This window comes from Montipora foliosa, chromosome 3 (genome assembly GCF_036669935.1).
Source record: "Montipora foliosa isolate CH-2021 chromosome 3, ASM3666993v2, whole genome shotgun sequence".
In the NCBI taxonomy this organism is placed as follows: Eukaryota; Metazoa; Cnidaria; class Anthozoa; order Scleractinia; family Acroporidae; genus Montipora; species Montipora foliosa.
In genome coordinates, this window is record NC_090871.1 from 31,785,893 (window position 1) to 31,812,814 (window position 26,922).

The 26,922-nt window shown below is 39.4% G+C and overlaps 1 protein-coding gene across 1 annotated transcript; it reads right to left on the minus strand.

Moving 5' to 3' along the window:
* Nucleotides 1-12,748: 12,748 nt before the first annotated feature.
* LOC137997294 (zinc metalloproteinase nas-14-like) lies at nucleotides 12,749-24,058 on the minus strand. Its single transcript, XM_068843208.1, has 10 exons — nucleotides 23,992-24,058; nucleotides 23,348-23,433; nucleotides 22,320-22,508; nucleotides 21,425-21,548; nucleotides 20,857-20,951; nucleotides 17,432-17,515; nucleotides 16,690-16,832; nucleotides 16,369-16,447; nucleotides 14,499-14,549; nucleotides 12,749-13,232 (listed from the first exon to the last, which is right to left on the minus strand). Coding segments are annotated over exons 2-10 (837 nt in total). The 5' UTR covers nucleotides 23,418-23,433; nucleotides 23,992-24,058; the 3' UTR covers nucleotides 12,749-13,230.
* Between the last annotated feature and the right edge of the window lie 2,864 nt (nucleotides 24,059-26,922).

A 26,922-nucleotide genomic window follows, 5' to 3' on the forward strand; every position in this document is an offset into this window, starting at 1 on the left:
GGCCCATAACTGGAATGTTTAGAAGAGATGACGGATTTAATTAAGGACCAGGTTTGTTTTAGTGATGAACCTATAGAAGACAATTTATCATGGCAGTACTTTTTCCTACATAGTTTGATTTAGATAGTTGTATTTGTTACGGAATTTGGTATATATAGCTTTGTTAGCTTGTGTAGGATTAACACAATATTGTTTATAGAGAGCGTACTTCCTACGACAGGAGTTTTGGAGCCCTGAGGTAAACCAAGGTTTGGCTTTTGAATTTTCTTTGACAGTGATAATCTTAACAGGACAGCATGTTTCATAGATTGGATAAAGACAGTCCATAAAAGAATTGTACAATGCATTTGAAGAGGAAGATTGTGAGAAATCCCAATTAATAGAACAAAGATGTTATCAGTAGTTACAAGACGTTTATGATAAACTGAAGATTTAGTTTTAGGTTTAAGGGAACAATTAGTGATCTGAAATATAGGTAAGTGATCAGAAATGTCAGACCAAAGGATACCACTAAATTGTGATTGTCAAGGTCATTGGAGAAGATGGTATCGATCAAAGTAGCTGAATGAGACGTAATCCTTGTAGGTTTAGAGATAAGAGGATAGAAACCATTGGAATACATGAGATTAATGAAATCATTAGTAGGGACATGTGAGTCAGCATTAAGGATATTGATGTTAAAGTCACCAAAAAGGAAACATAATTTATTCTCAAAGCAAATTTTAGCAAGGACTTGTTTAATTTCATCATTAAAGATTTCAGTCTGAACATTAGGGAGTTTGTATAAACAGCCCAAGATGACATTTTTCTCATTATTTGGTTGGACAATTTCAACAATGTTAACAAGACGCCTACAAGGGCGTATCCGTGGAATGCGCAAACAGTTAACACAAGTGAACTTCAACTACAGGTAAACTTCGGAAAATGGTGAGAGATTACCAGAAAGATAAATCTGTAATATAACTTGAAGTTGTTTGTTATAAAAACTCATTATCAATGTTACTAAATTTGCAAATGCAAACAACGAAGCCCCATTAGCGGGTTATCAGGTTAGTGCATATTTTTTTTATTTATTATTTTTGAAGGAGACTTTATTCAAATCGTACAGTTTTACTTGCTTCCTTATCTCCGTTCATCCAAAAATTACAAGATAACAACAACAACAACAACAACAAAACTTTTATTCAAGTGTCTTGAGTATTTAGCTTGGTGGCTAATTGGAGACATTACGATAAAGCAAATAAATATATACATATTAAAAATTTCCTTAAGTTAATAGCCTATGAATTTATTAAAACCTATATCTTATAAGATTAAAATCAAAGTGACATAAATGACAATTTTCACCAAATTTCTTAAGTTAATAGCCTCGTGCAGATAAATATAGCGAATATTATTAAAATTATGAATATTAATTAAAACCTACATCGTATGAGATTAAAAATTAAAATCACATAAATGACAATCTTCACAACTGTCGTCAAGCCAGTTAGCTAAGTCTCTTTTGTCTTATTTTTTTGATGAAAAGATTCAAGTTATTGCTATATTTATCAGCACGCGATCTTTGGACCACAAATATGGACCCTGGTATCGCAAAGAGTGCTTTGCATATCTAACAGATTGAAATCTTGGTAGCTTAAAATCATTTTCATTAAGAAACTGATATCTGGCTTCATTTTATTTAAAGATATCCACTTCATAACTAGGCAATAGTTTTCTTTCTCTTTATACATCATTATAGCTATAAGATCAGCCTTAAATTATCCAAAAAAACTTATTAAAAATCACAGTTCAACAGCTTATTATCCTAGGGCAGTTTTTCAAAAGCCGATTAACGCTAATCTCACGATAAAAATTAACAAGGGAGTTTTATTCTCTACTCCCAAATGCTGTTCAAGGCTGATATTCGGTAAAACTTTACATTAAAAGAAGTCAATCTTGAAAAACAAAAATAAGCAGAGCAAACTTTCATCAAAAAGTTGAAAAGATGAAACAAAAGTTTGCGCGAATTCTGGAGTAAGGTAATCGGCTTTCAAACACCCGGGCCCTGTATTTGAAGTCCAGTTCCGTAATCCTGGTTTAGTTCCTGCCGTGGCGAAGACAAAAAGAGACTTGTTCCGTGAAAACTGTTTAAATCTCCCGTTAGTGGCGAAGACAACAAGACAACATCTGTACTCCATTTCTCTTAATGCTCAAAAATCTAATATTCCGTAATTGCGTGTTCTATAGTCCAGTCCAAACTTTAATCTTACAATTCCATAGTCTTGATTTCAGTATTAGAATAACTTGGTACCAAACGTTCCACAATAACTTGAAATCTCGTTAAAAAAAAAAGCTCAATTCCAGTAGTCCAGTCCGGGTTCAAATCGACAAAACTCTCTCTATCATCGATTCAAAACTCAACAAAAGCTACAAGTAGTAAATAGTTCTCAGAAACTACAAAAGTTCGTCATGATTCTACAATCGAGCTGAACAAAAAAATATCGAAAACGAAACCAAAAAACCCTTGTGATCGCTTCTCGAGAGATCAGACAACCAGCCGAAACTGTTCTGTGCCTGCCCTGACTGCACTGAAAAAAGCACCGTATGTAGTGCAATGGTACTTGACCGTATCCCTTATCCGAGAAACTAATCTTAGGCAAAAGGCCGAGAGACGATCAGGATACGGAATATTTAGGTGAAAAAAGTGGTGGGGGTACGGGATTTTGACTTTGGGGGGAAGGGGGGAGGGGAGGGGAGGGGGGGAGGATAATTGCAGGGATACGGAATGTTTTTCAAAGCAGGAACGCATTGCGTACATGTGGTAATGCAGTAACTTGACAGTGTTTTTTCCCATAACTGAAACTAAGACACTGGGTTTTTGTTAGTTGGCTTTTTTTTCTTTCAAGTGTCATAAAGTTTAAAAAGATACATGATGCTCCTCCGAATGAGGTTAGTACTTGGATGGGGGACTGCTGCGAAGTCCCCGTGACGGCGATAGCTTACTTGAATTCATTTTTTATTTTGTTTGCCGTTGAAAGCTATTTTCTTATTTTCTTTCTACGTCGAAACGGCTGAAAAAACTGGTTCCCAAGAAATATTGGAGTATTCGTTCTATGCAAAACAGTGGAACACACAAGAAAGAAGCAAGATCTAGAAATAACTCATAAAATTCTCCTTACCTTTAAAGCTTGCCTTTCTCAAAGAAAAATTATCTGTCCACTTTATCGAATAGCTGAATACTGTGTCATGGCAGGCGGAAAGATTCGACAAGAAATTTCTGCTTTCACCATGATAATGGAGTGCGTCACGGTGGCGGAGTGGTCTAACGCGCTCGCGGCAGGGAAGCTTGGTAATACTGAAGGGTATAAAAGTAAATTTACCCGATCGGAGCTTAATTCAATATCCGTGGGGTATGCACATTTGTGACTACCAACAACAAAAAAAAAATACACCCGACCGGTTTTAAGACGTGTTATGGCTTCGGCATTCCACGGGGACAACATAATTGGCCAAAAGTGTCAAAAGCTCCCATTCTGGGGCGAGTAAAGTGGCCAGAATAATACCCTTTAGACCTTGCTGCTCACAATAAGAGTGCAAAGTATGTACCATTCACCTTTCGTTCAGCCACCTCTCAGGAACGTGGGAAGTTCATTCGAACGCCTTCCGGGTATTTTCAAAAAATGGCGGAGTTATTTTCAAGCAACCAAGTTTCCCAGGGCCTTTCCCTCACTACTTGGGAAGGCAAAAGCCTTGGGAACAAGATTTTTCCAAGCCCTCTTCATTATCCAAGATGGTGGTCATGTCAAATTCCCCACCCTGGGGATATGTCGTACGATCAAAATCCCCACCCTGGGGACAGACCTCACAGTCAAAGCCCCGTAAGTAGCCTCCCCCCCGGGGCTTAACATTGATGGCATTATGCATACAGGCGAAGTTTTGAAAAGGGCTCATGTCGCCTTGAATCTTGGTTGTTCTGAAGTCGCCGATAGCGATAATAGATATTCTCGATTTTCTCCAAATTTAAGCGATCTTTCGGGAAAACAAACTACATCACATTTAGTTACTTGCTGATACTTATAAATGGGCAAAATATGAACGAATTTTCAATTTTGACTCTGGCCGCAGGTTGCTTGATATTTACAGGCATTTTCTCTTCACAGCTTTCTAATGTTCTGATAAGTAGCTTCTGTCATATTTACAAGTGATGCTTCGAATAAATCAACACAACTTCAATTACCTTTGAAAAAACAGCAAAGAAAACGGCCGAGCAATGAACACCCACATCCGCAAGGCACGTAGAAATATGGGGAATTTTTACTGCTTTTATTTGGGCATGTGGGCATTGCCATACAAACCTGATGTCGAGGCATGACCGATTCACAATGACATCAAATCGAGGTGATAGGCCGGTCGGCCAGCCAGTCCAAGATGGTGTCCAAATCCTGAAATCGCATGGCATCACGACCGATACCCGCGAAACATATTCGTGACATTCTCAAAACGACACGATTCGAATACGTCCTCTTCCGTCAGAACATAATAATTAATGATATTTATCCAGGAACCTCCACTCACTTACAAGTGGTTTGCAGGGAGGTCCTGTGTCCGATCGAATTGGAATTTAGAAATATTGTTTGTTGACAACAGGGGAAAACCGGAGAACGTGGAGCAGAGTAAAGAACCAGCAACGGCTCCCTATTCGGGGAAAGGACACATTTTTTTGAGGAATTGTGGTCGTGGTAAGATTAAAGGCACAAGTAATTGTGGTTATGCGCGAATGGAGGAATTGAGATGCGCGGTCTGTTCTGTTTGCGGCCACGGTCCTAATTCGAGGTTACTTAACCTGTAAAACTGCTGCTCCGTTTTCTTAGTCTTCTGGTTCATTTGCGCTTCTTTGACGCTTTTTTTAATCGTTATAAACTTTATCGCAGGTTCGTGAAATACAAATAGGAAAAGGTGTCAGGCTGAACTAAAGTGATAAAATGTTACTGTACTTTAGTGACATAAAATTAGAGCTAATAACCACAGCAATTCGCGCTTTAACTTGCCTTAAAAAAGAAGTTGAATTGAACTCGGAAATGATCAATATACTCGATCCCAATGTTACTCGATTCCCTTTTATTTTCTTCATTCTTTCTGGGTTTCCTAGTTTACTAGTAACCTCATATGCTCTCAGGAGGCTGTTTACGTTGTATCGTTTCCTCAAAAACGATGCGTAGTTATTTCATTTACCTTTTTAAATAAAATAGATCGCACTTACTTATAAATCAGAGTCTACTCAAGGGAAAAGTATATCAGTAGTTTCAATCAGTCACATGAATTATAGTACTCGCCGCTTATAAAAACTATCTCATTGTTCTTCAGTTTATCATGATGCCTTTTCTTTATCGCTGGAACCCTTAGAAAGAACCAAAGAAAACAATGGTCGGGCTATAGCGATATTTCTTGTTTACAAACATTGACATCACATTTCTTTTGATATCCAACCTTTGACTTGATTTGCTTTCATCGTTTACTCCAGTTTACAGTGTCCCTAGTTAGTGCTCCAGCGCTAGAACGACTAGACACTTAAATAAAGTTCCTTTCCTTTCCTTTCCTTTCAAATTTACCAACCACGGAACAAAAGAAGTCATTGTTTCAACAGCCAATTAGATTCTGATTGGCTGATTACTAACAAAGGGGGCCGTCACGAGAAACATTGCTATAGTCGTGCTACTCAGAACCCCTCAACGTTCCCTGACCAACCTTGAAACCGATAAATCGGTCATAGATATAACGCATTTTCAGGGTCAACAGTTAAGTGTATAGTTACCACACAAATTGAATTACCAAATGAATTGTTTTCTTACGTGATGATTGTCAGTCGATGACTTCTGTTAACGTCCTGTCTTGCGATGGAATCCTATCGTGGTGTCATTACTTTCCAATCTGTTCTTATTACGAGCGTTAATTTGAGAATGGGTTATGTGTATGCATTTATACTTTTGAAATGTCCTTGCATGCTCACTTGCGAAATGTGTTGAAGTACAATTATTTGATAATGAAAACAAAGGTAGCAATAGGAAGGAAGGGTAATAGCGCCGGAGTTTGTCTCGCCGGTGTTACGCTGTTCATGCGAGTGTGTCTCGCTGGTTGTTAGCGTTTATAGCGTCCGTCTTTTCGCTGGTTTTTGATGTTATAGCGAGTGTGTCTCGCTGGTCGTTAGCGTCATAGCAAGTGTATCTCGCTAGTTTTTAACTTCATTGCGAGTGAGGCTCGCGGGATGTCAGCGTTTTGGCGAGTGTGTCTCGCTAGATTTTTGCATTATAGCGAGTGTGTCTCGCTGGATGTCAGTGTTCTCGCGGGTTTGTCTCGCTGGATGTAAGCGTTACAGCGAGTGTGTCTCGCTGGATATTAACATTATAGTGAATGTGTACATGTCTCGCTGGATATTAACATTATAGCGAGGGTGTCTCGCTGTTCTTTTAATTATAGCGAGTTGTCTCGCTGGTTGTTAGCTTTCTAGCGAGTGTGTCTCGTTTGATGTCAGTGTTATCGCGAGTGTGTCTCGCTGAATGTCAGCGTCACAGCGAGTGTGCCTCGCAGGATGTTTGCATTATAGCGAGTGTGTCTCGCTGGTCTTTTCATTATAGCGAGTTGTCTCGCTGAATGTCAGCTTTATCGCGGCAAAAGCCTCTGCAAAAGATGTCCTGTTTAGGGATCCAGAAAGCTTTGTAGTCGGAGAGATTCACGGACATGTCGGAGAATGGGAAAAAATCCAGGATTCTTATTCTAAACAACAGGAGGTCTTGCATGACATCAGACATATGACCAATGTTAAAGAATTTTTGTTCCCATTCCGGGGGAATTTTCAAGGCTTGTGCCGTTGCTGCTTATGAAGCATATAATGATTTGTCCCTTTTTAAAAAGGCTTTTCCTTAGACTTGTTGTGTTAAACTGCTTGTACTTCTAGTAGTTCATTTGTGAGACTACTTGTAGACCTAGGGCCCGTTTCTCGAAAGTCCCGAAAACGTTTCGGGCCCGAAAAGCCATTTGTGAAATTGCCAACCGCTTGTTTTAGAAAGCCAATCTTTTAACATGTTTTCAAGGCAACAAAAAGAAAAATAACTGTGAAGTTTGACGAATTAAATCCTCTCTTTTCTTGAGATACAGAGGGAATTGTGACACCCGAAAACGGCCCGTAAAGTTTCGGGACTTTTGAGAAAGGGGCCCCTGGGGCCCGTTTCTCGAAAGTCCCGAAAACTTTGCGGGCCCGAAAAGCCATTTGTGGAATTGCCAACCGCTTGTTTTGGAAAGCCGATCTTTTAACATGTTTTCAAGGCAACAAAAAGAAAAATAACTGTGAAGTTTGAGGTATTAAATTCTCTCCGTTCTTGAGATACAAAGGGAATTGTGACACCCGAAAACGGCCCGTAAAGTTTCGGGACTTTTGAGAAACGGGCCCCTAGCCCGTGCAAAATCTTGTTTTGTACGATTAAACTGGTGAATTTGAGAAATCCGGAAGTTGTGTTTCTGAGTTTTGGGAGGAGCATCTAGGTTCCTAGCAGGATGCTCTGTTGTATTGGGTGTCTGCTAGTTCGTCATCTGTGGGGTTACCTGAGAGTAATCGTCGATAGGCTGATTCTCCCATATCTTATGTCAAGTGTCCAGTTACGAGGTCCACATCGCTTCTACATGTGGTATTTTTCCAACAGCGGCCATCTTGTCTTCGTCTTTCGACGCAAGTTTATCGGAAAACGAGTATTATACTGCGCTTCTCACACAGCTCAGTTCAATTTATTTCTCCTTACTATGCACGGAGATGTTCATCCTAACCCTGGTCCGCGGCATGATACGCCCAACGCAGTAAACACAAGTCAACATGATGCCTCTCTTCCCTCGGTTGCTTGCTCGAATACTTACTCATAACTTTCAGTATTCTATAATAACGCGAGAAGTATTGTCAACAAGAGAAATCTACTAAACTTGGAACTAGCTACTAATCTATATGACATTATTATCCTGACCGAAACTCATTTAGATAACACTATAGCCGATAGGCAAATTTTCCCTCGAGGTTACACAGTGTTCAGACGAGATCGCGAACTCCAAGGGCGTCATGGCGGCGGAATATTAATCGCGACACGAGATCCGATCAAAGCTCTCCCGCGAAGCGATCTACCGACTATCTCTTCCGAGCTTCACTTCGTTGACATTGTACTCCCAAGGAGAAAGAAACTGACGCTGGGCGTATTCTATCGGCCGCCTAATAATGACTTGAAGCCTCTGGAGGACCTCAAGCTTGTCCTAAACGAGATCTCGCAGAGTGATCTGATACTTGTTGGAGATTTCAATCTCTGTTCCATTGATTGGAGCAATGTTAGGGCATTGGAAAACTCGGCAAAGTGCGAGCTACTACTAGATATTGTGCAGGATAATTTCTTAACCAAACTAGTTAAAAGTCCTACGCGTGAAAATAATATTCTGGATCTTGTGCTTGTTACTTGGCGCTCCTTTTTCCGACCATAATTCAATTACGTTCTCAATACTGGGTTCGCCTTATGAGAGACGTGAATCCCACAAGCTGTATTATTCTTACGCGAATGCAAACTGGGCTAAATTCCGGGATCTGCTCTGTTATATCCCATGGCATTGTGCATTTTTGGACGACGACATTGATAATAACTGGACTGCATGGTCTAACCTGCTTTTTACTGCCATAGATGAGTGTATCCCGAAACGAAAAAAATCTGCAAGACGTCATGCCCCTTGGATAACAAGCGATTCAATCAAGCTCTGCAGAAGAAAGAAATCCCTCTACAAAAAAGCGAAAAAATGGGGAAGAGTAAACGACTGGACTGAGTATTGTGCCTTGAATAACTCCCTTGAAAAAAGCATGCAACTCTGCTCGGAGGCAGCATATTCAAAACATTGCTCAAGATTTGCAAATACACGGGAATCCTAAGTCGTTTTGGAGTTATGTTAATTCGATTCGAAAAGGAACTAACGATGTCGTCGCACTCAAAGAAAATAACACTACTCTCATGGACGATTTGAGCATCGCTAAAAGTATGAATTCGTATTTTTCCGCTGTGTGAAAAGCGCAAAAGTAAATCCTTATAAATACTCATTTTTCGTTCGTATAGTAAAGGATTGGAACAACCTACCACTGCACGTAGTAGAAGCTGAATCTTTTAACATTATTAAAACCAGACTGAAGTCTTTCCGTAATTTGTAAATATGTAATTATGATGCTTGTTTTAGTTTTTAATTCCAGGAAACGTTATAGGGTCAACCTCCTGTTTCCTTTTCATGATGTATTTTTATATTTTATTTTTTCATCGTGAATAAATTATGCTTATGCTAGCCTGGGCATTGTTTGTGGGTACCCCAGTGAAAATAGAACACTATTTACAAGTGCAGCTGGGAAGTTGAACCAGGGACAACCAGGATGAAGCTCAACGAGTGGTCAGAGGGGGTCTTGAACCCAGGATCTCCGGATCTCAAGGCAAGCCCTAACTTGACTTTGAAAACCATATTACTTTTGAATTCCCTTTGCAACGAAGAAACCTTTTTTTACATAGAATTTCCTAAACCATGGCCATCTTTACCTTTGCGAATGAGCTGGTGTGACTCTCGTCCCCAACATGAGGCGTTACAACTCGCAATGACTTTTGAATTCACTTTCGTCGCATTAGAATGACTTGCAAACTTTCAATCAGGCGCTACCTACCTAACAAGGCGTGGGAAGAGCCTGTAAACTCCTCCCCAGTGTCTGTGGATCACCGATTCAAAATCGATTCAAAATGACGGCTCACGCACCCGTTATCAAGTTGTGAAGCATGTACTAGATGCAGTCGCTTTACGTTTCCAAGAAATGAGCTTGACACCTGAACAATCGAAATTTTTTGGACGATCTTCGTCTTCAGCTAATAGATCTTTCGAGAAGATTGGAACAGGATATGAATGAAGACGTTGCTGACTATGTGTTGTTACGATTGCAACAATTAAGCCACGAATCACTTATCTAGGATGGCAGCCAGTGTATATTTAGAGGTATTCCACGAAGTCCAAACCTCTCTTGCTCAAGTGACGACTGTTTTGGCAGAGGCTGAGCGTAACTTGCAACCTATTTACCCTGATGTTAATACTGGAGGATTGGTTGGTCGTCCAAAGTTTGAAATAAGTAAGGACGAGCTGGAGTCAGTAGAAAGCACTATCAAAAGGCGTTTAAGAGAATAAGGAATTTCAATAAGTGAAAGCCAGACGGATCTTCCAGATGCTGAACTTGACTGCGCTGTACGAAATATCCACACAGAATTTCCAAATGCTGGATATAGAAGAATGGAGTCACAGCTAACGGTACATAGGCATAGTTGAATGTACAACAGGTCAACAGGATAAATCTATAACATTTTTTATGGTGTGTAGACTATAGCACTGTTAAACTTTTTTAAAAAAGAGCCAACTGACAGTTTAGAATTGATTCCTATTGGGGATTTTGCAAAGAATAAGTATAGATTGCTGAACTTTCAATTCCCATAAAATCCTAACGTGTACATGTATAAAATAACAATTTTTTATTCTCCACCACGTTGTCTCCAAAACTTAAGCGAACATTTGTGAACTCCTCACCTTATCAGAGTCGGCATCTGCTTGCCTGCCTATAAGCAAGGTATTTCGTTATAAGGGCCTTAGATATCCTTTTGCTTCTCCGAGAACGCTTTTCAAATATGCCTCAGTGAATCCGTTCTGTGGCATTGGAATAAGCAAAAAATCTTTCGACCGGCCATCTCGAGCTCGGAGCAACTCGTACCCTGGGTGCAGAGCTGAAAAGCATTCAATAAACTTCTCGTGTACATCTGCAGCATTTCCTTCTTTGGGAATGTAATTTTTTTCTCCCACAGGCCATTCAATGCAAGCTCGATCCCCTCGCTAGTCGATGGAGGACAACAATGACCCACGCTGGCCAGGCAAATGAATGAAAGCGACCAAGAAGCGTTCGCAGCCTGGCAACCACTGGCATGCGTTCTACGACCGGAATTTCCACTTTGCCTTGAACTCTGACTTTGCTTCGAAGATCCCAGTGACCTGTATCCAAATATATTCGGTTATATATTTTCCTAGCACTTTCTGAAACTGAGGGAGCGCTATTGGGAACAGCAGTATTGGTGCCAGTACTCCCACTCGGTATCGAGTTGTTGTCATCTGGTCGAGCTGGTCGTGGATGTGAGTTGGATGTGCTTGATAACGCGCTGGATGATGAAGCAGATCCGCCACTAACTCCTCCACCTCGAATAAATTCGGCTGTTTCAATTAGACGCTGGGCACCTTCCCCTAATAAATTGGGATTCATTGAAGCTGCGACAAAAAGACTCGCAAGTTTCAACACTCAGAGCGACTAATTAAGATCGATTACCCACCTTTTTGCTTTCCGCTACCTTTTTTCCAGCCAATTAGAGATAATCTAGCTATGGCGCGTTTTCCGTTTTTAGCCGCGAGTCAGCCGCGAGCCAACGAGTCAACTCGCAAGCGGCCATTTTGGATCGGTGATCCACAGACACTGGGGAGGAGTTTCCAGTCTCTTTCCGCGCCTTGTTGGATAGGTAGCACCTGATTGCAAGTGCGCAAGTCATTCTGATGCGACGAAAATGAATTCAAAAGTCATTGCGAGTTTAATGTTTCATGTTGGGGACGAGAGTCACACCAGCTCATTCGCAAAAGTAAAGATGGCCATGGTTTGGAAAATCCTGTGTAAAAAGAAAAGGTTTCTTCGTTGCAAAGAGAATTCAAAAGTAATAATGGTTTTCAAAGTCATATTAACGATATTGCTTCCTTTGTTTTCATTATCAAATAATCGTACTTCAACACATTTCGCAAGTGAACATGCAAGAAGATTTCAAAAGTATAAATGCACACACGTAACCCATTCTCAAATTAACGCTCGTAATAAGTACAGATCGGAAAGTAATGACACCACGAAAGGATTTCATCGCAAGACAGCACGTTAACAGAAGTCATCGACTGACAATCATCACGTAAGAAAACAATTCATTTGGCAATTCAATTTGTGTGGCAACTATACACTTAATTTTGACCCTGAAAAAGCGCCATACATAGAAAGCTGTAGAACTAGTGTATTACGTGAGATTCAGATAAGATGAATAGCTCTGCCTAACTTGCTTTGGCTTGTTCGTGTTCAAATATTTTTGCATCTCATAACTTATAACAACGTTTCTCAAATGAAAAACCAAGATTAATTTTTCGAAATAACGTTTACGTTTGAATTTAAAGACTCTCTGCCGAACGTCATGCTTTGCGCGCGTTTGTTTTTGGTTTCATTCTGCTTGATGAAGCCACTCGGGAGAAAATATGCGACAATTTGTGTCCTTTCCTACAAGCAAACGGAAGAGAAGTTGGCTTGAAGAATGGAAATGTATATTTCCAATAAATAAGGCAAAGCGCGGCCTTAACTATCAAAGGTAATCGGGTTTTCTCATTTACCGTGGTCCGCGTCGCGATAGCGATTCAAATATAAAACAAACATCGATAAAGTATATATTTATTGTCTTTGATTCTTCGTTCTTGTAAAAAGGGCTGGACGTTCGTTTTTTAATAACAATATGAAAAATAAATGCTATTATTTTGTTCGATACCCTACAATTTTTGGTAATCAGTTGTTCATAAAAACTCTGCTGCAACCGTTGCAATCGAGTCACATACACATTTTAGCTCACTCAGTACAAACAATGACGTCAGCACTCGAACTCCATGCAGTGATCCCGAACTGACGTCCTTGCCTCAGGTCTGTGAGGTTTTCATTGGGATACGTCTACAAGTTGCCATTGTCGATCACTTCATCACGGTCCAGCTGCTCTGTTATCTTAAGTTATTCACTGGTGTATTTCACCGTTGACATGGCGAATTCGCGGTCGATATATCAATAACGATAAAATCAACAAAAATACCTATTATCAATTACATATGCACATTAAAGACAAAAGGAATAATAACGCTATTAACATAATACTAATCCAGCGTTAAATTCGAACAATTTTTCTCCGATTGCGATGGATCCAACAAGATAGATCCATGCGACTGTCAATGGAGGAGGTTTCATGGTCCAGGAAACCTGAGTCGAGGCGCGCTATGCATGCCGTTCGACAGAGAGTCTTTAAGGGTACATCAATTAATTAGGCTTAATTTAAATGGTTCAAAACTTATTTACGGATTTTTAAGCAAAAACATTCATCCTGGTCACAGATGTTCTCCTGAAACACCAAGAAAAACGGAAATTACTTCAGTAAACTTTGTTAGTTTCAGTATACCAATGAGATGTGTTGAGTGTCGAACAGTATCACGATGTTAACATTCGTGTGCGTGTTACAGGTAAAACTGAATCTCAGGTTATCCCGCTTTACCGATGTGAAAACGTGTTTGCCTTAAGTAAAAATGGTTTCAACTCTTGAGACGTTTTTTTCGAGGATGCCGAGATTCCAAGAAAAGAACCCAAGAGGCAAGTTCATGCGTTAGCGCTGTTGTCAGGTCAAAGGACAAAATCCCTGAGTGACAAGAAGCAATATTGGTTGCAAGTTAAGTACTTCTCATGTGATAAGGTCATGTGACCACTGTGTGACCACTCGTCGCTGGTCAGATTGAGGAAAGCTCACGAGGAATAACCCGAGTAATTTAAAATTTCCTGAGTCCAAAATCACTTGCAATCATGGCCCGGTTGCTCGAGGACTGGTTAGCGCCAACCGTGGGTTACGAGGTATCAAACCTATAGGTTTCCATGGTATTTAACGTCGGTTAGCGCTAACCATACCTCGAGCAAGCCGTTTCTCGAAAGTCCCGAAACTTTACGGGCCATTTTCGGGTGTCACAATTCCCTTTATAACTCGAGAACAGAGAGCATTTTTCACAGATGGCTTTTCACAGATGGCTTTTCGGGCCCGAAAAGCCATTTGTGAAACTGCCAACCACTTGTTTTGGAAAGCCGATCTTTTAACATGTTTTCAAGGTAACAAAAAGAAAAATGACTTTGAAATTTGACTACTCAAATAATCTCCGTTCTTGACATACAAGGGGAATTGTGACACCCGAAAATGGCCCGTAAAGTTTCGGGACCTTCGAGAAACGGGCCTTAGGTCGTTAATTTTAATTATATATACTTCAATATTTTTATTGTCTGAACCTCCATTCCTATTAAACACAACCTTAAACCGGAGAAAATAATTTCTACAATCAATTTTTTAATCTTCTAAAAATCTAGGTTTGTATTTTGGAGTCACTTATTTTTGCTTTCAAATGTCCTGGACGCCGTCATCTTGAATAATTGTGACGTGTTACGCTCGTCCCGGTGGTTCTGACACAAAGAGCTCTTGCAAAATGAATGCAAAGGCTTTCTTTGAAAACAATTCACAGAAATGTGATTTCAAACTTTATTTCAAGTGGTTTCAAGTTATAACTTTTCCGGAGTGGAGGTTGCTTTCAAAACGACTTTGTTTAAAGTTGAATTTCCAGGGTGGTGTACTCACAGGTTGATTGAGTGGTTGGATGAGCTGTAGTAAATGACGCGGCATTTCCCACTGTATAACCACAAAAAAATGAAAAATAATTACGAAACGATGAAAGTTCCGCAAAACACTGTAAAACTACTTTATACTGCAAGCTTCTTTATGTGATAGAATTAATCGGATAATATAGACTAGTATGCCGTCAGTAGAGAAAACAGTAATGCTAAATAAAACAGAATAAAAAAGTTCGTAAACCTGTCATTTCCAAGTCGCGTGGCTGCCTTTACCCTGCGAGCAGTTGGTTTTTCCTACGTTTCCAGAGAGAGAAACCACTGCGAGGAAGCTCCAAGAACGAAAAAATTAAATTTGAACCGGTAAAACGAGTTAGTAATCTTGTTTTGGCGCTTGCGCATGCGTTCAGCTACTTAACTGCTGCGTTCGGGCGAGTCTGCTGTGTAGTGATTTCCCGCAAAATAAGACGAAGCGATGTCAAATACGTCACGTGGGGTTTGACGTACTTCACATATGCTCGATGGAAAATCAAACGGTTGCACGCAGTGGTTTCTCTCTCGGGAAGCGTAGGAGAAACTGCTCGCCTTTAACCCTCATCAGAAAATCTCAACTGTTGATGTTGGCTTCAAAAAGCAATATATTTGAACTACTGGAACACATGTACGACCATTTCGTTCCCAGACGCCCCTAATCTTTCTGTAACCCTGAGAAAGTAAACCTCATTTGCACAGCCTTGGAAAAATGATACAGTATATTGGACAACGCTTTTGCAATGTAGATTGCCATACTACGATTATTTATTAGCCAGTAGGTCCATATCTTTGGTGCTGACCAAAGGACATGTGACCAAACTCTTATCTGCTATGAAATACATCTTAAAAGAATTTATTACACATAACATGGGAATTTTATTCCATAAAGCTAATTTGTAGAAATCTAAACGCTTTATTTTCACATGTGAAAAAAGCCTATACAGCCAATCAGAATGGTGTACAAGTCTTTTACGTGTGTATAACCAATATAGCGTAAAGGCCTTTCCAAGCCAATGACTCGTACATCTCGAGCAAGCAATAATTATTGAATCAGACAGTAACTAAATGAGACTTTATCCTATTTATTGATATCGAACTTAGATTAAAAAAGAACTTTTGTAACTGCATATTTCCGTTCAGCACTTTATTTCCTGGATGTACATGTACTGCGATATTTTCCATTGCTATTAAAGTTGCATTTGGTTCTATTGTTTGCGAGTTTTTGTTTCTAATTTGCGTTCAGAAAACTATTTCAATGAAAATTCTCGTCTTATGTGTAATAAACAGCTCACGACATAGAAAGTGCTTTGTGCGGGGTTGTATTCACTCGTTGTTTGTGTCAAAAACCCGAACGAGCGAGAGGTACGAGCTCGTTCGGGTTTTTCACCCAAACAACTGGTGAATAAAGCCCGTACGCCGCACTTTCTAAGACCTAAACAATACTGATTTATCTTATGGCCCGTACGGCCCCGCACGCGCTTTCATTGTAAAACCGTACGGCCCTGCTACGAACACGTACTGCTCCATACGAAATGAGGACTTCGTCGCTTTTAGTCATCAAAGTTATTTACAGCCAGAAAAGCAAATGCAAATCACATATTTGATAAATTTCCTGGGCAAATTTTTGTAAAGAGCCTATATGATAAAATGCTCTTTGACTGAGTTAGGTTATGGCGCACGGACCGAGCGCAGCGTTCTGCCCTCCCACTCAGTCAATAAGACATAATATCAATGAAATGTTGTTTTGAAAATGACAATTTTAATTTTCCTTATGGTCAACATCATTTTATAACGGCATTTTCGCAGTCAAAGCTACACTGGAATCGACCAGTAAAAGAAACACTTACCCCGGCCGCAATTCTTGTAAAGCAGGTTTGCCTGATTTGCATCTATGGTGCTTAAGCCGTCTCGCTGTCCAATAGTAACCTGGAAATGGGGAGCCATGATTTTAGGCATGTCTTGATTTTAATATTAATTGGCCATGGTGAAGGGGCTGGGAGAGATAAAACTACTATAATTTAATGCACTGCACGACGTCATTAAATCCCTCTAATTTATTGAGGCTGGACATATCGTCACTTTATGAAAATGCCTTAAAATAATTTTAAAGATTAAAATTATGGAAAGATTAATTTCATTCTCAATTATTTGATGCGTTTTGAACTTACCCCATCCTTTAGTGGCGTGATTGTAGGAAGCCCATTTTTAGTGAATGCAAATTGTCCATAATGCATCACGCTTTGGTAATCGTATGGAGTCCCAAGCGAGTCAATGAGTGTTCTGGAATACTTGTTGAAGTTATGTTCTTTACCTGCAAAATAGTATATGAGTGTATATGAAACAAAAGCGAAAAATGGAGACGAGCATTATTTATCGTAGAAATACATAAAAAAAAAAAACATTAGGTGCATTGGATGATGAAGACGACAATCTTGTTTAGTAGTGGTGAAAACCCTTTAATTATAAGTTCTTACTCAACGGCGTTTTACATTTTGTTTAAAATGTTGTTTCAACGTTAAAACGTTATTTACGGGCCTCATGTATGAAAATATTCAAATACTTTGGCATTTAAATGTTAAAGTACTGTAACAAGAAACAGTATCAAAATTATCTCTTGTCGACAACTAGTCCCTACTAACAATCTTTTGTTCCGACTCGCCATTTTCTGTGACGTAATTCAAACCTACACAACACGCAACTCCGTGATGTTCCAATACCTGCATGTGCTTCCCAATATTTGCATGAAGTTACTGTAGATCATATTTTGTTGCTTCAACATCCACTCGTGAAAGGCCTGTTTGGTTCTCACGGTTGCTTAATTTAATACAGTATTTCTTTTAAAAAGACTGATTTGCAAGGAAACGGTAAAAGTGAATATACCTCAATAGTATACAGGACTTGTGAACTTACCTGATTGTACGTTGGCCAACAATATCGTGACATATTCATCCCTGTCCGGACGAGATTGTTCGTGGTAGTAACCAACTGCATGGCCTGCGAGGGTAAATACTCAGTTGTATTAGCGATTTTGTAGCTGCACCAAAGTCAAACCATCGCTAACTCGACTGGCTACAAGCAACTACAACAATTTGTGAAATAATGGGCAATAGTCCACGTTTGATGTATCAATATTCACACATGGCTTTATGGTTTAAAAATTTGAACATTGTTTTGCTTAGAAATATCCCTTGAGACTTATGACACAAAGAAAACAGAACTGAGCCGTGAAATTTGACCATAAAGCCTCGTAGCCATGCCTGAATATTAATAAATCGGACTCGACCTATTAATAGAAAAAGGTTTGAGGACGTCATTGCTAACGTCACGTTACATATTTCCGAATAAAACTCATCTTGTTTTGAAAAGATTGGCTTCTCTTTTTTTGTTTTGATTTTGAGCAATTTAGTTTCGACAGTCAGCGAACTATTGGCCATAACTGAATATTTAAATAATTTGGAAACAAGAACGTTATCGACTCTATGGATGGTTTTCACTTGACGTCACAGCAACCATGTTGGTGCAGAGAACAATAGAGAAAAGTCTTTCGGTAATTTGAGTCTATTATAATGCAAAACATCCGGCCTTAAGAGTCCTCATGGGCCAGATGAGGATATGTAAGTAGCCGTCTCATCACGTGATTGAAAACGATCTATACAATCTTTAACGAATAGCAAATGTACAACGCTCCACAAAAGATATCTGGTACAGGAAAGAAAACAGTGAAATCACTTATTTTTGTGAATGTGCTAACCAAAGCCTTCTTTGCCGTCGATAAAGATTGTTTCGTTCCATTAGATAGTGAATGTGAGACAATGATTAGCATATATCAAATACAAGGTGTTACAAATGAACCCACTGGGAACTCGGAAAAATCCGAGCCCCAGATGGGATTCGAACCCACGACCCTCCGTGATTTAGTAAGGATGCTCTAACCACTTGAGCTACTGTATGGAGACTCCATGGTGAGCAAGGGTGAATTCAGTTGACTCGAGCTGCATCACGCAGCCACAGAGTCAAATAACGACTGACATCATAGCTATAACTGCCTCGCGCAGTCACACATAAAGAGCATCATTGAAATACAGATGTCTGTATTTCTGTAAACGATGCGGCCAAGCAACCACCAAAGTGTCAAATACCCACATTTCACCCTTGCTCACCATAGAGTCTCCAGTAGCTCAAGTGGTTAGAGCATCCGTACTAGATCACGGAGGGTCGTGGGTTCGAATCCCATCTGGGGCTCGGATTTTTCTGAGTTCCCAGTGGGTTCATTTGTAACACCTTCCATTAGATAGTACATTTGAATAACATAAAGAATGCTTGAGAACACGGATCTTCGCTTTATCGAGCTCAAATATTCAGAGGTAGCCAAGCATGAACTGCACTTAAAATATCCAGTGCTGTTTTGCTACGGCAAGTTTAATTAAACACTTTCAACATTCGCTTCAACACTTTGTTGAACCAAATGTTCGGTGCGTTTGAACAGGTCGTCCAACATTGTTGAAAGCGTGTTGAATCAACTATAAATCGGTTTTTAACTTTCATTCAACATCGATTCAACTTTTCCTTTGTTCTCGAAAATGTTGAATGGTGTTGAAGCTGTTTGAACAATCTGTTCAACAATTGTAGAATACACGTATGCTCACTTCAGGCCGCAAAAGTCAATATGGTGTAGTTTATCTGGACGAGAGAGACTGGTTTCTAGTTCTTAGTTTCTTGCAATCAAATTTGGCGAAAGTGTTGGTTGTTTTGTTGGCGCAATGCTGGAACCGTTTGAACGGCCTCCGCACAACTTTGTTTCTGCGTCCAACATTTCTCCAACATCCCTTCAACTTTTTTGAACGAACGTTGGTCAAATGTTGAACCCGCTTAAACGGGCCTTTAGCTTATGAATAGGCCACGTTCGATATATCAATATAGCCAGTGTCTTTTATTGTTATCGTTACGGAAAAGAAAAAGGATACTTGCATATGAAAAAGGTTCAATTTATGACATATTAATATTAGGAAAACCAAGATGACCACCTTGGATTTATGTAACTATTCTTTTGGGAAGGTTCCACGTCATGCGGTTTCAATTGACGTTCTTTGGGCTTCATATCATATCATATCATATATCTTTATTTACCCTCGGATTTTAGAGTAGCTTGGTGTAGCTAATATCTCCGAGCATTTACCCTCCCAACCATGATACAACACAGAAGACAGACCACAACACCGGGAACTACATGCCCTACTCTTTGCGACAAGTGTGCGGGTTCTTTTAAGTCCCACAGGATTATGAACATTGATGAGTTGTGAGACGGGACCTCCGGCTTATCGTCCTTATCCGAGAGGACTAGAGAGTCTAACCATTTGCAGATGTAATTACAAAGGCAGCACTTTCTCCTCAGTTATTTAAAGACCATGAGTGTTGGTCCGACCGGAGTTGAACTCACGACCTTCCGCGTGACAGCCCGGTGCTCAACCAACTGAGCCACCGGTGCGCCTTTCGTCACTCCTTTCTCCCCTACTAACCTCTGCTGAAACGTAAAACGTAAAACCACGTCAACCAGTTTTTGGTAAACTCGTCTTTTATATGGCATTCTTGCACAGCATGTGATTGGCTATGCACAACAGAATTAGTGAGTGCTGATTGGTATTTTTTTAAAAACGGAAGAGGTTTTTCGTTTTAGCAGACGTTGGTGGGGGAGGAACGCGGATGAAGCTCTAAGAAAGTCTACGTGGGAGGCTACTTCAACTATAAGTTGGCCTCTATTCCAATGATTACCTCCAGGAGCCTATAAACTGCAACCTACAACTCCAAAACTAGGTCTATGTAACGGCATTTTCACAGAAGAAGCTGTTTTAGACGAGTACTTAATACGATGTGGCTTGCGTGAATGACCATTCTAAATCCCATGGTTGATAATTTCTCCTGCAAGATTTGGGATTAGCTGGAAAGGCCTGGTTTCGCGAGAAAAATAACTCTGTCTGTAAATACGCCGTTCCACAAATATAATGAAGTTGTACGCTCTTAGTCATGGGTTCCTGTTACCTCTTTATAGTTGGTTTTTTTGGCAACATTTTATTAACACAGGGAGAAAAAAATGTTTTTATACATGCCATTTTCCGTGTTATGGTTATGGCAAAACCTTTCCCCCGTCACAGAGCAAAAAAACAAAAACAAAAAACAAACAAAAAAAAAACAATAAACAAGGAAAATAAATAGATAAAACAACTAAATACATCCCTAACCTTCTGTCTTTAGGTTTATAATTACTCTGTTCGTGGTAATCGCGATAAAAATTTCCCCTTAAGACTGTTAGATTAAATGAGAAGAAGCAAACGACTCACCGATTTCGTGAGTGACAGTCCCCTTGTTCCAGCATCGGCCTCGCTCAAGTATTATATTCTGACGTCCCCCAATTTTCCCCACAAATGAGTAACATCTGTAAACAAGCAAAAAAAAAAAAAAAAATTTAAATACGAAAAATTAATCTGGTTTAGCTTAGCAGATAATCAATCTATTTCTTTGTACGCAGTCATTATCCTTTGACGTGCTATTGGAAGAAGGGGTCGCACAACGTGTCTGAGTAAACTTGTTTGTCATAGCAAGGTTTAAGGAAAGGCTATTAAAGCTGCTCGGGCTGTGTCTATTAAATGAAAAACATTTCAAAGCTCTTTGAGTTCATCTATGGGAAAGGATCAATCATCTGATGACAAAAAGCTGAGATAAGGTGCAATAAATGAAACCGAAACAAAAACGAAGGATTCGTAAGAACAAGTGAACTTAACCACTGTGGAGTGCCTTTGAACAGCACTGTGAAATGCAATGTGAAGCAAAAGGCAAAACAAAACCGCTTCAGCTGAAATCCTAGAGAAAGTATCGCACGATCTTAGATACGATCACCAACTTTCTTACCCAGATCCCGTGGTGAAGTAGGCATAATCTGTTTCGGTGGTTCTCTTTTTAAATCTGATACAGGTCTTCGAGGTCCATTCATTCATACCTGCCATTACCACCGCCATTCCTCTAGGATCATTTGCTTAATCACAAATTACATGAACCAATCAGAGAACAAGATACAGATAAGGAACCAAATCCAGATGCAACGGTTACTGATAAATGTACAATGTATGGGTGAAAAAAGTAACGAGTATATTGGAAAAATGGTCCACGTAATATATAAGAGACTTCAAGTGAAGTATCCTAACTTACAATAGTTAGTCCCAGATGTTATCGTTTTTGCAAGAATAAGTTATAATGTTCAATTAAATTATATTTTTAAATTGCACAAATGTTGGTCGGAGCCCTCATTCTCAGAAAAAAACGTTTTTTTCTCGATTTGGGTTTTGTGCATTTGTAATAGGGTATGAAAAAGTAGGCTGGATCTAATCTATCTCATTATTGACATGAAGAAAAATAAAAATTCCCAACTGAATTGTTCGCTAGCTAGTAGCGTATAACTGAGATTCGCATCTCAGAAAGGTGGTCGCAATTCTCCAAATAATCTCGGCTGATCCTTCCTTCAACAAATTGGCTAAACTCAACTAAAAACGTGTTAGGAAATCCTCCAAATTATGGCCATTACTCCTTAAACAGCTAATTTCAACTCGATTCCTATTCAGAAAAGAACTTTTAAAAGCATCGCTTTTAAAAGGAGAGATTACGTAGATAGGGTATGGAGGACAGAAGTTATACAGCATAGAGCATGGAGCATGCAAGGCGTTGAGCATGGAGATAGGGTCCCTCGGAAAAAGGTAAACGTGGTATTTAATTGGTTCAAGTTAAACTAAAAACAACCTTAGGAACTTACCCACTGAACTGTCAATGTCATAGACTACTTCTCCATTCGGCCAAAGCGGAGTTATAATAGATGCAGCTTGCCCTCCGAATCCGCCGGAGATATAGACATCGAGCCCCATCTCAGCGTTTCCTCGCTGCTGAGGAGTAAGCATCATGTCTCCCTCAAAATAGTCCGCAGTTCCTTCCAGATTCCGATTCTCTGTACGTAAGTTTAATAAATTAATACAAGGTGACAATAGAAGAAGTGAGTTTGCATTCTGCAGTTTTGCATACAAACGTTTGATTTCTTTCCTTTATTGGTCAGTGAAGCAAGCAAGAGTAAAGTAAGATGAAAGGGTCGATTAATTCAATGAGAAATTGAAAGTTTGCTCTGGTTTTTAATACAACGGAAGAAAAAGAAGAAGAAGAAGAAGAAGAAGAAGAAGAAGAAGAAGAAGAAGAACAAATAACAGAAGTAGAAGTAGTTACGTCAGTAGTAGCGGCAGCAACAGTGGTAGTAGTAGTAGTAGTAGTAGTAGTAGTAGTAGTAGTAGTAGTAGTAGTAGTAGTAGTAGTAGTAGTAGTGGTAGTGGTAGTGGTAGTGGTAGTGGTAGTGGTAGTGGTAGTGGTAGTGGTAGTGGTAGTGGTAGTGGTAGTGGTAGTGGTAGTGGTAGTGGTAGTAGTAGTAGTAGTAGTCGTCGTGGTAGTAGTAGTAGTAGTAGTAGTAGTAGTAGTAGTAATAGTAGTAGTAGTAGTAGTAGTAGTAGTAGTAGTAGTAGTAGTAGTAGTCGTCGTGGTAGTCGTCGTCGTCGTCGTCGTCGTCGTCGCAGCAGCAGCAGCAGCAGCAGCAGCAGCAGCAGTAGTAGTAGTAGTAGTAGTAGTAGTAGCAGTAGCAGTAGCAGTAGCAGTAGCAGTAGTAGTAGTAGTAGTAGTATTAGTATTAGTAGTAGTAGTAGTAGTAGTAGTAGTAGTAGTAGTAGTAGTAGTAGTAGTAGTAGTAGTAGTAGTAGTAGTAGTAGTAGTAGTAGTAGTAGTAGTAGAGTAATTTGTCATGGTTACCTTCAGGATTTAGATCCACCGGTGCGCTGAAAACAGTCTCCACCATCAAAAGAACGGCTAGTAATTTCATTTTTAGTCTTCAAAGGCTAAAATTAGGTCAGAGAAAATTTTGAGACGAGTTGTGACATTCGTTTGTGAATTTATTGATATGAGAATCTTGGGATGTTCATATAGAATGCTGAATAGTAAAGCAATAAGTTCTCATCAAAGCACTGTTTACAATTAATTTGAATTAATGGTAAACAGACCTTAAAAGACCTCTTTAATAGCTTCGCTTTTTGCATTCCATGATCTTATATACGAATATGAAACGTGGTCCTTTACTGGCAAATGATCTTAAATGGACGATATGCAGTACGGAGGTCATTTAATCAGGTTATTTCTAGTATGTGTCTGCGAAATGATAACTTTTGGCGCAATGTCTTAGAGTACCTTGTCATTATGACAGCTCCAAAAGATCGTACAGCTTTTACTTACTGCATGTGAAACGCGACAAACAGGCTCAAAACGATTGTGGTTTTACCACTATATATATAAAATCCTACATAATCCTATCATCATGAGCTTTAAAACAGCTGTAAGATTTTACAGACTTATACTGTCTCGTTGTACTTACGTTTGGTTCAGAAAAGAGAGTAGCCTACCTAAAAATATTCTTTTCAAGTTTTACGGTGTAGTTTCAACAGCTCGGAACTCTAGCTCTTAGCAAGCTCCTTCAGCACGGGAGTATTAAAACTGTTCACCCGCGGTACCATCTTATATAGGATTTCTCGAAGCACTTGAGAGCTTCAATATATATAGTTTATTATCAACCAGCCCTGTACGGCCTATCACGGGTGCGAGGACCGATACCAAAAATCATACACTTCTTAAGACTCAAATATTAACTGGGCAGTATTGTGCTATTTAATTAGCACTTCTCTAAAGAATAAAAATATCTAGAAATAATAGTGTAAAGTTGTTGCCATATCATACTTCAGTCGTCATCATGTCATTTTACTGAAAAGCGCTGTTTTGCCACCAAATTTCGCTGTTTTAAAGAGCTGGCGATAAATTAAATTTGAAAAGTATGACTCTCCTTGCTAAAAAGAATCAATTGGTATCTTCGCTTTGGGTTATGAGGTATTTTCTAGGCTGGCGAAATTATATTGAAACTGCCTTGATATAGTGCCTTTTAAGGCAGATCGTGTTCCTATGAGAGGGACGACGTGCTACGTGAGGGACGGCAACGAGTTGCTATGTAAACAAGATTGTTGGACAATATTTTTAAATTTGGAACTCGGTGTTATTTTCCATGCGTCAGCGCAGAAGATTGCAAACAATCTAAGGACCAGATATCATTTTGAATAATTTTTAGCAGAATGAACAATACGTATCAAATTATGGCGTGTTTTTGACAACGCAGAAATTGTCCAAATACTGCCTATCATGTTTTTGCACTCGACCTAAAGAGGCACTCTATCAAAGCAGTCTAAATTTAAAATCCATTTCGTGCTCTTTTGGCCCCTGCCCTTAGAAGTGAACTGACGTTCAAAAAGAAAAAAAAACATGAAAAAAGAAAAGAATTGGTTGGAATCAATAAAGATCACGGGAGTCCATTTAGAGTGTGCGACGCTTTCCTTAGCCTTTCTGGTGGACTGCCATTGTTACTGTCTTAATATAGAGCTCCTTTAGGTAGATCCCTTTAACACAAGAGGGACGCATTAATGGCACAAAAGGATTGATTTTATGATGCCCCCCCTCCTCCCCCAATGGAAGAACGAGCTCCAAGAAAGACCACGAGATTGTGAGGTGTTTCATGGCCTTTCTGGGTTAACTACCATTGCTTGGGAATTTCAGTTTTGAAAGGGCACACCTCGGGTAACTTATTGATAATCTGAAATAAAATGTTTGTGTTTGGTTCAAGAACCATAAAACATAATACACTCATTTAGCGTCCGTGCAGTGGGCGTAAGGTATCTTACGTTACAATCTCTGTGTGCATAGAAAATTTTGTATGCCGCCTTTAGACAAAAAAGAACGTGCGCTTTTGTCTGATTTTTCATACTTTTCTTTGGCGATGGCCACATATCCAAGGTAAAACATAGCTGCTGTTTATTTAAACTATCTAACTCAATGTATACAATTACATTAAACAGATCATCATCTTATCGGTGGCTCTATGATGTTTTGTTTAATATGATTAATGTGCGCAGTTAACAAGTTGTGCAGCAAACAGATAATATAAGCAGAAAAACATGCAATACACCGCCGAATATGTACATTCTCCCAACGTCAAGATGCTATCGTGTCTTCGTAAGAGGGACCATTTTCGTAACAAACGTATTTTAAGCACATCTCAAAATGAAATTGTTATTTGTTGATGGTTTCGGTGTTGTTGAGCTGACAAAATTAGGTCATTAGTGCACAATGTATGCATCAAATACAAATAGTAGAAGGACTTAAGCGGAGTAGCAGGACTAGCAGACTAGGTCCGAAGTCAATATGGAGGGTCTAATATAATTACTTGTGAAATATTCTAAAGATTTACTCAGTTGATGAGGTGCAAGAGGCAAAGTGCATAGGTAAATTTCAGGCTAGACTGAACAAACGTTCACACAGAGGATATCTTTCAATGTCAGCTCATAGGTAATAAACTATCCCTCTCGCTAAGTGTTTCGTTGAGTGTGTGAGCTCTTCTTTGGGCACGTTCTACTGTGCCTTGTCTATCACGGTGCATGCGTAGTTCAGCTAACTGTAAGTTACTTTAACTTGTTACTCTAAGTTACTCTTAACACCTGAACGAGCTGCCTAGAAAGAACCCATGCACAGAAGTAGCCTTTTCAAAAAATAAATTGAAGGTTGGTATGATGAATAAGATTTTTGCATAAAATATGGTATCCGTGATATATCACTGATTGTTGGGGTAGTAAAAAGTTGGTCAACTACCTTATGATACTCATTCTCAAAACCGAGAGTACCAAAAGTTCTACTTCTCTGGTTTCTGCAGCTTACCAATATTAATATACAAATCTAAAAGACCTCATGGCTGAACAAATCAAGGAGAAGATACCACTTAAGTTCTTGACCAGAATGAAGGAAACTGAATCATTGCCCTCTTTTGTGTCAAGAGAAATACTAAACATAATTGAACCCCCGGATCGGAAAGTGAAATGCACTCTCTCGAAGCGAAACTCGATGATAACTTTCTCTCCAAGTCCGAATGGAATATTGAAGGCGATCAAAATTATAAGGCTTAAGCACTACTTGAAAGATTAGCTCTCAACTGAAAAAGACACTCAGAGAAAAATTGGAAAGTTTAAAAACGACCCGGGGGCGATTTGTGCCAGTGTCTTGAATGACAACTTGAAGCGCCCGTAGACAATTCGAAAAGAGAACTAATAACTCTGAAGAAGTAGACGATATCGAGTTTTAGAAAGGCATGCATGGAATACGCCAATGCTTAAATATAAGCTCTCTTAAAGAAATTTAAAGAGCAAGGAGGTGAAACATTACATCGAGACGTTTATAACAGGGAGAACAATCTAGGTAAGAACATGCCTTCTTTTAGCATGCCGACAGGCGACGGAGACGAT

Bases quoted from the DNA above. Each gene is read 5' to 3' on its own strand.
- LOC137997294 (XM_068843208.1), bottom strand. From the start codon at position 23,417: ATGAAATTACTAGCCGTTCTTTTGATGGTGGAGACTGTTTTCAGCGCA. The intron at 21,549-22,319 runs GTAAGTTCCTAA...TTTGTGATTAAG, and splicing joins TGACATTGACAGTTCAGTGG to CAAATGATCCTAGAGGAATG. The intron at 17,516-20,856 runs GTGAGTCGTTTG...TTACCCTCGCAG, and splicing joins GACTGTCACTCACGAAATCG to GCCATGCAGTTGGTTACTAC.